Raw genomic sequence first — 13,714 nt, 5'->3', positions numbered from 1 at the left:
TATAGAGATATGGATATATATTTGATGTGTCCAATATTTGTAAATGTATTATTTATATTCTTTGTTTCTTGTTTTAATTTATTATATTGACAACGTGTTTTATTTTTAACTCTACTTTATATATATCATCGTTCAAATATATAGTAAACGATTAATTTCTCTTTCTTAGGCAACGTAGGATTAAATAGGTTTCCGCACTACGAAACCAACAGGTTCTTGTTTATGTTAGTGAACAACCAAATATGGTAGGTCCCTAACTTTCAGCTTAAATACATAGGTATTTGTGTATGCTAAATTACGACAAAGCAGGGCAGATCTTTAATTTCATATATCCTTTTGTACGTTAATTTCAGTTGAACTCCAATTTCATCTCTGTCCGTAACCATGGACGACATATGTAGCGGCATGATACCATTCGCACAATGGCACGAATAGTTTATTCGCGACCCAATACCGTTTGTATATTGTTACGGAAGATGTTATCCCGCGACACAATATTCTTACTACACCATCGTTAAGATATCCCGTTAGTCTGTTTTTCTGTAATTACAACTTTTGTTATAATAAGCAAGTGCACAAGGTATCTCGACCATGAGGTAGTATGACTGTGAACGATATTGTATCATAATCGCGAAATGGCTCAGTCGTACTATCGTATCGTAATATATCTTGTCCATGGTTAAAGGTAAATTAACACAAACCTCACCATGCCCGGTCAAATGAGTGTGTTGAGAATTTAATTAAAAATTGTACATTCATTGTTATTTATTTCGTTCATCTAACTTTTGCAAACATTCTTATATTAACACAAATTGAGAAATTGGTCAGATAATGTAAGAATTTACATAAAGTGAGATGAACAAAAAAATAACAACGAATACAAAACATTAGATTAAACATTAAAGCCGTTCATTTGTCGGGATCTTTTTAAAAAGATCGAAATCGAACATTAGTAAACTTATGAATCAACAACGTTCAAAATTGTCGTAAATTAGTTCGTTTTCAAATCCGTATTTAAGTCAGCACAAATTTTACCAGAGACGAAAGAGAGATTATTTTACTTTTTATAACAACGCGTTTATATTATAAAGAATGTAACAGTTACTGTAATATTAAAAATAAAAGAATAAAATTCAATAATGCAACCGAAAATAAATGCATAATTATAATAACAATTATTAAGAGCCTTTAATCAATTAATAACAACGTAATAATTTTATTTTGCTATCGTTCGTTGTAAGAACATGTAGAGACAATGCTAATGATTAAGATTGACAATAAATAAGTGACGAAAGTTAAACAGGAAGTGTAAGCAAATAAAAATATTTATACTGAAATCAGTTTATTTTCAAATTATAATATTTTCAAATTGTGAATTTATAAATGTCTCAATGAACTATTCCAAATTTTCAAAACTCGTCTCATTTTGACCATTGGTTGCTAATACAATGAATGTCGATTTACTTGGAATGCGTGGGACCAATTCTACCCACTCTTCGCATCGACATTCGGGGGAGTTCTTGCGCTGCCCATTACGTGATAGGATGACACTTCGCTGATGTACCTCGACTTTGTTAATTTTCCAACTCTTACGTTCCGTTCATATCAGGTGGGGGACAGGCGCTGAGATGACGGGGATGTTCGAGTATCCAATTAATGATTCGCAGGCAATAAAATAACAAAGCACACAGAGATTAAGAAGACGAAAAAGTATGCTAATTCCAACAAATTCTGCGTTGTTAGGTTGTCCGTGCCCATAGATAATTGTCGTTTTCTAAAACTATTTTTAAAGTACTAGAAAGTTTTACAAACGTATTGTTGCGCTGCAGCACATGTGTTTCATCTGCAGCAAAGCAATATTCTGAACACAATATGCGCTTCAATAAATAATAATATTTGCCGTCTGAGTGGTTATCACATTAAAATAAACCATACAGTAGGCTAAAAATACCGAAATTTAAATACGTGAAACTTTTGAACCGATGGATTCCTAAGTTAAAAACATTTATATGTTATCTCTATACTCTATTCATATGAGTACCGAAGAAATACCGGACGTTAATATGCTAATTTTCTAATGTAGGGAAATGACAAATACAAAACACACGTATGGAGAGTACGAACACTTTGTACTTACCAACTTTTGAAATTTTTTACGAATGGTATCCTCTTCTTTCGAAAAATGATACAATTAATGCCATTCGTATGAACCGCTGGTGCATAGGTGCAAATATCCATTGACTTAACCTTTTTCTGCAAATCCACGACACAAAAGCTTGAAACGAGCTACAAAAAACAACGCACACATCCGTGAACACACACTACAAAAGTAAAAAGTAAGTACAAAAAAATTAATAAACATAATTTAAAATAGTTAACTAAATAAAAACGAATGACAATTGAAATTAGGTACAGGTATTTTAGCTGGAAAATTTTTAACTAAGAGAGATAACAGAGGCCATGATTTATTTGTTACGTTCGTTCGCGGACAGACGCGGTCGCAAGGAAAACGCGTGAGCGAGAGGCGTAAATTCTCGCTACGATTCTAATAATCGACGCCGCGAATTAGTCGTTCTGTTCCGATTAAGATAACAGAGGTGGTTCAAATGAATTTAATATTGAATTAACAGGCTTAATAACAAACTTCTATATTTAACAATATTTCAAATTATATAATGTACACGTCACAAATTATTTAATCATAAATATAATTAGTTTGTTAGTAATTCGACCCGACTTTATGATAGTTCTCGATGTATTTGTTAGATTTAGCGACCTGGATTTGATTCGTCTGAACCTCTCCATGCATTCCGTTTGACTAAGCGACTTTGACATTATTCGACTGCAACTCCCGATCTGTAACGTTCGAATCCTCAAATGATACTGCTGCCCTTCGATTATTTCTTTGTCATCTGTGGGAGACGACCCCCACTACGCTCAGGTCACGCCACCGCTCACGCCTATGATCACGTATGCCACCTTCTTTGTGTAAATGAAACAACGGACCGATGGCGAATCTACGTTTCTAGAACTCCCTGCTTGATGATAACCATGCACTTGTGGCTATATTGTATATATTTCGCCGGTCCTATAAGACGATCTGACTACGACATTGTAGCATCACGAGCGGGGGTTAGGGACACGGCCTATGGTAAGCCTCGTGAAGTAACAGTACTTATTTGTGCTAAATATGTATTTCGCTGTCTGCGGTAGATGACAGATTGAATCTGCGCAAAATTTCTTTTTGTAAGGCTCGTGAAAAATTCGTTGTTTACTGAGTATTTATTCCCGCCAAGAAATCAAACAATTTTTCAAAGGTATCGAAGAACGATATTAACAAAATACAAAAAGTCTCATTCTGATTGATTCATGTATCAATGTTCCATGTAAAAGATTCATACGTCGTAGAATATAGAATACAATAATATATGTAGAATACAAAAATCCTTACAACCTCCAGTTTTTTACAAAATGCAAAATATTTCGTTTTGATTAAGCTATCCTGGGCAGAATAATCGATGGATTTATATAAAAAGAATAAATATTGAATTCGTAACCTTCTCTTTTCCGAATTTGATTAAAGACATCATCTAGCAACTGTGACATATTTACTAACTGTCTGTGAGCTATTTACTAGCGAAGATGAAAGAAAACAGTTCTCCAACGGCTCTGTGTTTGGTCACACGGCATGTTCGCTCGTTGTCAAGGAAAAACAACAGACAAACGATAACATAATTTAGGCAGGAATCGACAATCGGAGTGGATTGATTATAATCTCAGAATCAGCAGTTTTTCTGTACCATGGGTATGGTAGACGATGGTGGGGTAGCGTTTATCTTCTAGAAAACAATGCTATAAAACACATTTTATTATTATGATTTGAAAAGCATGGAATTAAAATAATTTTTAATATAAAATAGCGACTTTTTGTGTAAAAATATTGTCACCTGCAATTTTTCCGGACTTTAGATGTTTTGAAGGCTAATTGAATTGGTCAATTGCTATCTTGAGATAACCAATAGACGTGAGCATTTACCTTCTGCTTCCATGAATTCTTTCTCATCCAATAAATTTGCAAAGATTCCAATCCGCCTGGTACCCCCATCCTTATCTTGGAACTTCTAACGAATGTTGGGAAAAACAAATTTTACCCGGATTTACTCGTCTGTCGTCTACCGCACATAACCGAACCTAATGTTTGTCGAATATGATACAATAAATCATAGCGTATATAGACTTCTTGCCGTTATATTTAATTTTCTCTTTCTTTATTTACTTTTTCACTGTTTTGTATTTTTGCGACGTTATGTTTCCTGAATCCTGCGTAATTTTCGGTAGTTTGCCTCAAGTTTTTATGTGATACAGTTGCAGGGAATTGTTCGATGAGAAAACATTTACGTCTACATCGAATGTAACAACAGTCGACGTCGATAATATCATCTGTATTACTTTCCGAAAAAAGACAATCTCCTTCATAAAGAAAGAATTTGAAAAGCTGGTAAGTACTTAGTATTTGTACTGTGCGGACGTGTGTTTTGTATCTGTTAATGTTTTATATTAACACATTTGCGACTGGTATTTTTTCGGTTAAATCTCGTTTCTGGTCACCATCCTTCCTAACCTTTTTGGCATTTTCTGATAGCACTTATATGAACAGATAATAGAGACGACATATGAATGTTTCTATAAATGCGTTTATAAAGTTTGGTACTACGGCATCCTTACTTTTACGTGATAACCATTTAAACGGTAAATTTTATTATTTATTTAAACACATATTGTGTTCATAATAACGGAATATCGCTATACGATCAATATTGTGACATCTTTCCGATTAAAATGAGTTAGCAAATATGCTTCGAACTATGGAGTGTTTGATGTCATTTTAATTATAAAAATGTAAGTAACGAGTTGGTAAAAGTCTCATCACAAATCAAGCATAAGAAAATTTAAAGTTTGAATTGAAGGACTCAGCTTATCACAGGTCGTTCGTATTTGTTGATTCTCAGTTCCACCTTGTCTTTCACTCGCATTGTCCCTTTCTACGTTCGACACGTCTAGGACTTCAGTTTCGACATATAGAATAGAATCTCCATTCTCGCAACACTTGGATCTCGATTTTCGTACAATTGTCTAATGTTTCAATTAAAATATATTCACAGTGGGCACATTTTAGCATTTTTATGGTATTCTAGGATTTACAATAAACAATTACATACCTTTACTTCATTAAACATGTACTACTGACTATAGAGATAGTGCCAAGTAGTATTTCTCGATCCGAGAGCGAATATCGACGGGGCAACAATACAACAATAAAACTTTCATATTATTGACCAATTTTTATGAAACTTTCATCAACATGTCCGTCACATTTTTGTAATTAAAATGACATGAAACACGATACAGTTTGCTAAAATCGGCGAAGTATTGTAGGTTTCTTCGTAAACGAAAGACGACACAATAAGGAGGGGACGATTCCTGAAAAAACGAGTCTCGCCAGTTTTCGCCCAATGATTTTACGTCCCTGCGCGAAACTTCGGTGCAGGCCGGCGAATCCGGTTCTGTTCCATATACAGCTCAGTTTTGTTGTTCAATAACTAATATCTTCGATGTTTCTCTAAAATGTAAATACATTGTAATTTTTTATCTCAATACCTTGTCTCTTGACATCAATGTGCTTTACTCGTATTATCTATGTTACTTTCGTTTATTATTTATATGAACTATTTTTTTAACAGGTAATCTCTTCCTGAAATATTATGCCAGTGCCACTTTAAGAAGCATGAATGTTCGTGCCGATCATTGTTGACTCGAAACAGAATTATACAAAAAACACGAATAGATGAAGAAGCATACTGCATCCGAGCAACCAACAAATATATTACAAAATAAAAGAAAAAGAGTGGATGTACAAGAAAGCAGCACGTTATCGAAAAACAGCTCATCAGAAAAGAAGGGCAAGAGCAAGAAGAACGACATCAGTGCAACTACTAGCACTAGCAACAATAACAAGAAGCGAATGAAGGAGGGATAAAATAAGAAGAAGAAGAAAATGAATTATTTGTTAATATACCAATGCTAGACTATACAAGAGTACCGCTAAGATTCGCTGAAAATGAGGATTCGATTGAGCAGTTAACAATTGAATCGCAGACAAACTGCGACGTTTAAATTAAGGAAAGCCTAAAGAAAACCTTCCGAGAAATAGAATTGCAAAATGAACATGCTCAGCTGAAAGAAAATAAAAATTTGAAACCTCAAAAGGACCCAAATGTCCAGAAATCAATTGCGTGAAAAGTTGAGGAGATTAGATGTCTTGAGGTGGAAACATTTATATAAGGCCAAAATACATGCTCAAGTTCGGAGAAGAAAAAGTTGCAAAAAGATGGGCTAAGAGGCAGAAACTAAAAAATATACTGCAGCAAAAGATCACTATGAAGTCAGCCCACGAAACAATCGTTTTCCCAATTCCATAGTTTCTGAAGAATCGATTCCTTCAATGATTCTAGGAGCATTCAACCAAGCTCTTCGTTATAGCCGAAGAAGATCCGCGATCGAAAGACGTGAAGAAAGAAAGGCGCAGGTCTCAAACGTCAAGAGAAAAGGCGAAGAGCTGTTTGGACTTTCTGCAACACAGAAATCTACACTTATATAATACACGTCTTTGACCGAATCATTTTGGATGGTTTTCCTTTATAGATCTATTGATATAGAGATATACATACATATTAGATATGTCCATTATTTGTAAATATATTATTTATGTTCCTTGTTTCTTATTTTAAATTATTATATTGACATTTTGTACTGTTTGTAACTCTACTTTATATATATCATCGTTCAAAAATATAGTAAATGCTTAATTTCTCCTTCTAAGACAACGTACAATATATTAATTAGTTTCAGTCTTGCGTCATTTTGTTATTCTCATACTTGTCTATCTCGGAGAGAAAAGTAGATATGAACTTTTCCATCAAACCGTACGATTAAATAGGTTTCCAACAGGTTCTTGGTTATGTTAGTCTACTACCAAATAGGGTAGATCCCTAACTTTCAGCTTAAATACATAGGTTCTTGTATATGCTAGATTACAACCAAGCAGGGCAGATCTTTAATTTTGTAGATCCTTTCGTACGTTAATTTCAGTTGAACTTAGCGCTTGGCCGCATGGTGCAGCACTAGTACGGGAACAAGCAGGTCCATAAGCGCGAGCGCTTCAATTTCCTCACTGTTCGTAACCATGGATGACATATGTAACGGCCCGATACCATTCGCGCGATGACACGAACAGCTTATTCGCGTCACAATACCGTTTGTATATTGTTACGGAAGATGTTATCCCCCGACAAGATATTCGTATTACAACGTCGTTAAGATGTCCCGTGACTCTGTTTCTCAATAATTATTATTTTTGTTTTAATAAGCAAACGTACAAGATATCTCGTCCGTGACGTAGTATGACTACGAACGATTTCGATCACAATCGCGAAATGTCTCGTTTGTAGTTGCGAAACAGTTAAAAGCATATTAAGAAAGCTTAAAAACTCTACTAAAAATATAAAATCCTTTTGAAAAGATTAAAAGCGGCCCTTAGTAAACTTATGAATCAGTACTGTTCAAAATTGTGGCAATTTTGGTATTTAAATCCGTATAAATTATTTGAACAGGGTGATGAAAAGATGTTCTCAACTAAAATTAATTATTAGTGAATCTAAAATAAATTACATTACAAAAAAATGTGAAAAAGGTTTCGGATAACGGGTAGTGTCCAAACTGCAAAATTTGTTACCTGAATGTGCCGTTTCAGAGGTACCTTAGATCGCTAAAGCCGAAACTGAGGGTCATTTTTCACGGAAATGAACAGTTAGGAATATTCAAACTTATTAATATTTGGTGATCAAAGGTCTTAACTGTAGAAATTCGCATAAAATCGTGATTACATAAAGAGGCAAAATAAATGCTGACACAACCAACGACAATGTTCCATATGCTCAAATGCGTACAGGATAATCTATGCAGTAAGTTAAATGTACCAAATTTTCAGAGAAGGTACATCGTTGAAATCTATGAGTACGTCACAGGTGACCAGGTTGGCCAAAATTTTATACGCGTTATTTTCTTGAAAACCGAAAAAATTTTTCTTGAAACCGCTTTCATTAAAAAGTTTCAAGGTCACTTTTACATATTTTCATAAATATGCATAATTATTTCTATCAGTTGTGGATAACGTTGAGACAAATTCAGGAATAACAAATCAGCTTATCTTTTTTTAATAATTTGCTTACATCATTCGGAAACGAAATAAGGTTTTTTATTGAACGTGCAAAATCATCTCGCTATTTAACTCGGAAGCAATGTCATCGATCAACACGCTCGTTTGCATTTTGTGTTCATGTATGTATATATATACTTATCATACACATATACAGCTGTCTTAGTTCTGATGACAGATCACGCGTAAAGACTCGACGTTATCATCGTGACATGATTAGCAGTATTGACTTCTGAGTTGAACAGTGAGAGAATGGATACTTTGTGACTAAATGTATTATAAGGATTAATTACACTTGTCATACACTTGTTCATAGCATGTAATTGTATTATTATCGAACATCTAATAAGCATTCTCCAATTGCATGCTACCTTCGACAGACACGACACAGAATTCTAAATGTTTTAATTTGTTCATTAAGTTCGGATGCGTAAAAGCAAATAAACTTTGGAATACTATATAGTTCAGCATTTATCTAACTTCAAAGTTCTTCGATTATGTTAATGTGTGTTTTGTAAACGGTTGATTATAAATATCCTGCCAAGTATGTAAATCGTTAACATCGGCATAAATAATCGTCACACTGACAAGTTCAGAATAAGTTAGTAGTAGGTATGTACACAATTATTATAAACAAGAAATGTGATTACTATTTCAGCAACAAAGTATCATCGAATTACGTTCATATTTAACTTACACGTCTGTAAGAAACTATTTGATTACATTTCCAAGCAAGTTATTTAAAAGAAGCAACCTAACCTGATACATATTGCTGAACCTATACGTATTGAAGTCTTAATATTATCTTAAATTTTATTGGAACAAATTTTTTAGCAGTTTCTTTTCGTTACAGTCGATTGTCATTACGGTATTCTGATTAACTTTACTTAAAATGTCTTTTTCTTTCAGGTTATTAGATGAAAAAATCATGGAGGTTGTTAACGCCAAACATCTTATACATATATTTATAATAAATTAATGGAAAAATGGATTTATCGTTTAATAAAATAATGATATTAAAATAAATTTTGAAGGGGGAGTATAAATAATATTTCATGAATGTTTCATGGTAATAAATAATTCTTTAATAATTTAACTCATGTCACACTATACATTGTTATAATCGCAATATAAAACACATCGTAGGATTCGTTGAGTGGCAGTTTTCAACAACAAACATACTCTGTCGAATCAACTTTTAGAATCAGGAAAATCGAAATTAACTAACCCTTCGCAATCTTGCTACGTAATAACGCAAACATCGCATAATATTAGTAGCTACCACTTCATCGTCAAGAAGAATTAAATATTCTACAGAATGTCTCGTATTTATGCAGTACTATGTACAGTTTAGGTAACTGTAAATTAATTTTACTTTGTCAACGACAATACATATCGAGATAAGTATAATTGGCGGTTAATACGAAAAGTGATTCTTTTATGCTAGGTTCTTTCTCTGAAATGGTCTACGAAGGGTAGATATATCGACAGTTTAAAAGCATATCTCTAATATAGAGACAATGAACAAGAATTCCTATATTAATTTATACAGGGTGTTCCATCGAAAGATTATTAGTTATACGGAAAAATGCAGAGAGAGTTTCAAACGATGCAATTCCTTTTAATAATTTTATCTAAAGAGGCACAGTTTTGGAAACATCCCGTATAATATTTTACATTAGAAAAATTGGGTTTGCTTTGAAATGGTCGCCGATTCTTACTTTAGAAAAATATATCGATTACGTTTTTGAGTAACAATCGACATTCAAATGGCATTTCCTATTATTCGTACATATACAAATTCATTTTACACACATTCACGCATACGCGCGCGCACGCGTACCATATACATTCAGAGAAACTCGCTAATAAACGAAAATTAAATTAATTTAGCGTTTGATTCTTCTGCAAAGTTCAACTCTTCGTTTCAAATATTACTATTTTATAGATCGTCTCATTTTACATGCAACAAGGGTATCATCTCCAGTATTATATTCGATAATACATTAATAAGTCGTAATATCGAAAATGACGTTACTTTTATTACTGCTAATTACCCTTGAATATTATAGCATACATTGCATCCTACTAAAAACTTCAAGTTCGCGGTAAGAAATCATAGTCTTTTACTTTGTCACGATAGAAAATCAATTTGCAAATCAGTGGTATATTCATTGACAATGAACTGTTTTAGAATTCTAGTACCGTTGAAGAACGAAGAGTCAAATCGACGCTTTTTAAAATCTAATACTGCCTTACGATTTCTTCAGTGAAGCCGATTTAATATCATTCTTACTATTCTTAATCAGTTTTAAGTTTGAAACAATGATCTCCAGGTTTCCAAAAGCCTACAAATTTTCCACTATTAAAGAACGCTGTCAATCATTGTTCAAAAAATATCAAAACCGACCGAGTTCTATGTATATACAATTTAATAATCAATGTCTGAAAAATCTGTAAGACATTTTCAAAGCATTAAAAAGGCTATCATAATTACAAGAATATGGTTCTTAAATTATAACAGGTTGGTTACAGTTGGTTACAATATTATAATAAAATTATCAAATTTAATTCATCTTCCTAATACGTCCTTTTAATGCTCCAAAAACTACTTATCAAGACTTACGATCAATTGGGGTTTCAGATCCAAGAAAAGCTTAAAAACAAATAGTTTTATCGATTACTTATGAAGAGGAAACTCGTCAAAGACTGATTGGTCCGAGCAGGGTATGTAAATGGTACCCTGTCTTTCAAGAAAATTTGAAATAAGGAAAAACTCGGTCGAATAATCAATCTTACAATATTATGCTCTTTACTGACTATGAACAAAATTATACGCTTTCATCTAACTTTCGAATTCGTTGATTATTTCAACAATTCAACTTCATGAACCCTTTTAATAAAATAATAGGAGCTGCTTTTAATTGTTTAATTTATAAAAGTGTAAGTTCTAGTATCTCACTAGTTAAACTCTATATTTCATATTATTCCACAAATTCTGATATAAATCGTCTTAAAATGTATAAAAATAACATTTTGGAGTTTTTCTGACTTTTGGAACTAATACAATAAAATTTCCATTACTTTATATTGTACTATAAAGCTGAAATAAGATATTTGAATTAAACTATTTTATTAAATATTTTTATTTGTTGCTACAAATTAATAGAAATTGAGGGAGGAATTTTACTGGAATACATCTAAATTTATCAGTTCATAAATATTCGTCTTATATATTTATCTAAAATTAATTTATTAATTCATTTAGTACATAAATTTAAAAATTGTATGAAATACTGACAAAGAAAATCCAGAAATCAGAAAAACGTTATGCATCATTTTTCAGAGACTGTATGGATATTCTGCTAGATAATTTCTAATTAATGGTGGCAAGTGTTCTGTGGGTAATTTGTTCCTATTAACAACTAACCTGGCCAAATGACTAAGAGACCTAACTTCTTTAACTAAAGGCTTCGTCAAATAAATTTCACTATACAGTTGTCCACTATAATCTACCCAAACTTCCTTTCTATGTTCATCAACACTTTTTGAATATTCCACGTAATATTCCAGCATCTTAATTGGACAATCAAAAAGAGGAATCGCAAAAGCAAGCCTAGGTTCAGCATCTAATCGAAACTGTCCCACAAAATAGTGAACTCTAACAGAGGTAGGTCCTCTAGCAGTCTGTACAGACACAGCAAACATATATCTGCTATCTGAACTATCTCTCATCAGCCATCTGCCAATCGCAGCATTCTTCAATAAATTCTCACTCTGTTGCCAACTAAGACCTTCGTGGTACCAACCACAAGTTTGTAAAAGTCTTTTAACTTCGCTCAGTCTAGCTGCATCCCTGTTCATCATATAATTATCAAAACTCCAGGGACATGGCATTAACCAAGAGACTGGAGTAGTTGGAGTTCTGTCTCTTCTTTCATCAAAATTTTCTTCGTTATTAGTCTCATTTTTCTGCACTAAACCTCCACCATTAAAATTGTTTCTAGTTCTTGAAGTTATACCTGCCAAAGATTCAGGCGAATTTGTAGTAGTTGCAGTTATATTTACTGTACATTGTCCTAAACTTGCAGGAAGCTGTACAGTTGCATTTACTTGAATCTGTACTCCTGGATTAGAATTTAAAACCATGGAGTTACGATCTTCAGAAACTTGAAAGTTATTCGATTTAACATGATAAAGTTTCTGAACATTATTACAACAACAATTAAAATTTCGATCTTGATCTAATTCTTGACCATTTCCTTTCGAACTTTTAGCTTGTTGAAATTGCATGACTGGCACATTAGTCACTTGAAAATTTGAAAAAACTGATTTTGCTTCACAATTTTCAAATGAAGTTCCCTCTTCTGCTTTTTGCGGTAGGATATTTCTTCGAGTCCCTGGTAATTCCTGACAACCACTTGGGGGTATTAAAAACATCCTTTTATCATGAGTCACACTTTCTTGTTGATTCCTTTGTTCATGAAATACAGTAGAGGCGGCTTCTTGATTTTCAGTTGATAATGTCTTTTGCACGAAACATCCACCACCAGATAATTTTGGACGGATTTCCATATGTGGTGTTTGCATAAGAGTTCCAGAATCTGTACTCTGAATTAAACAGCCTCCGGATTGTATACTTGGTGTTGTGATTGTTACACTTCCTCCAGTTAAATCACAACTTGTGGTGATTTGACATCCAGAACCATTTTTTTGGATTTCTTCATTAATTAATGGAAATCCAAGAACTTGTGTATTTTTTTCAAATTTTTGAAGGAAACCTTCCTTTTGTTTATCGATTCTTGGCTTTTCCAAATCAAGTGTCATCGATGGAAAGTTGAAGGAATTGATAACAGGTTGTATAATAGTTGGTGCATTTATAAAACAACCACCACCACTATTATAGCCTTCAGGAACTAGCAGGCCACCATAATAACAGGTTGTTGGATGAATTAGAGTATTATCTTCGTCCATATTTTGAGCTCTGCAACAACCTGGAGCTGGAAATCGGTGACGACAGTTTGGACACATTACTGTCAACATTTTTTGTAAAACTACTTTGTTTTCAGCATAACAGTCTTGTATCTGTAACAGAAAAGACAAAGATCATTTTAATATTTTGATGAAACTAGCATGTACAGTATAAAAATATTCTAAAATATAAAGCATATAAAATATTATAAATATTCAATCTGAATACATAAGAAATATTTCTTTAATAAAATTTGATTTATAATTATTAAATTATACAAAAGTCAGATTTAATAATAATAAAACTCAATTTAAAATACGATAAAAACAAATTACTGTAATTAGCAAGATACACATAATTATTTACTAATATTATTTGAGATCGAGATCATCTAGATTTAAAGCATATTACTATAAATTTAAAAAAATTTAAATTATTACTTCTTACAATTAGCCAAATAAAATGGA

The 13,714-nt window shown here is 32.8% G+C and overlaps 2 protein-coding genes and 1 long non-coding RNA gene across 9 annotated transcripts in view; all 3 read right to left on the bottom strand.

The window, feature by feature from the left end:
- Positions 1–3,366, bottom strand: part of LOC122576843 — a 22,722-nt gene extending 19,356 nt beyond the window's left edge. The window contains exons 1-3 of one of the 5 annotated variants that reach the window (XM_043747682.1): positions 2,777–2,887; positions 2,138–2,253; positions 1,579–1,780 (exon numbers count right to left, since the gene is read on the bottom strand). In XM_043747682.1, coding sequence (XP_043603617.1) covers positions 1,654–1,780; positions 2,138–2,253; positions 2,777–2,809 — 276 coding nt within the window. In that variant the 5' untranslated portion in view covers positions 2,810–2,887 and the 3' untranslated portion in view covers positions 1,579–1,653. Of the gene's footprint in view, positions 1–1,578; positions 2,322–2,776 lie in introns of those variants that run through there. The other 4 variants (XM_043747681.1, XM_043747683.1, XM_043747684.1 and 1 more) reach the window with 4 other exon arrangements.
- LOC122576846 overlaps positions 1–4,189 on the bottom strand; it is a 23,864-nt gene extending 19,675 nt beyond the window's left edge. Inside the window, exons 1-2 of the long non-coding RNA XR_006319918.1 lie at positions 3,948–4,189; positions 3,801–3,852 (exon numbers count right to left, since the gene is read on the bottom strand). This is a non-coding gene — a long non-coding RNA (uncharacterized LOC122576846). The remainder of the gene's footprint in view (positions 1–3,800; positions 3,853–3,947) is intronic.
- A 5,148-nt stretch (positions 4,190–9,337) lies between these two features.
- LOC122577046 overlaps positions 9,338–13,714 on the bottom strand; it is a 31,145-nt gene continuing 26,768 nt past the window's right edge. For all 3 annotated transcript variants that reach the window (XM_043748124.1, XM_043748123.1, XM_043748122.1), the window contains one exon: positions 9,338–13,360. In XM_043748124.1, the coding sequence (XP_043604059.1) occupies positions 11,618–13,318 (1,701 nt within the window). In that variant the 5' untranslated portion in view covers positions 13,319–13,360 and the 3' untranslated portion in view covers positions 9,338–11,617. The remainder of the gene's footprint in view (positions 13,361–13,714) is intronic.

This window comes from Bombus pyrosoma, linkage group LG17, assembly GCF_014825855.1.
Source record: "Bombus pyrosoma isolate SC7728 linkage group LG17, ASM1482585v1, whole genome shotgun sequence".
Taxonomy (NCBI): domain Eukaryota; kingdom Metazoa; phylum Arthropoda; class Insecta; order Hymenoptera; family Apidae; genus Bombus; species Bombus pyrosoma.
The sequence above is the reverse complement of the archived record's forward strand: the minus strand, read 5'-3'. Positions and strand labels throughout refer to the sequence as shown.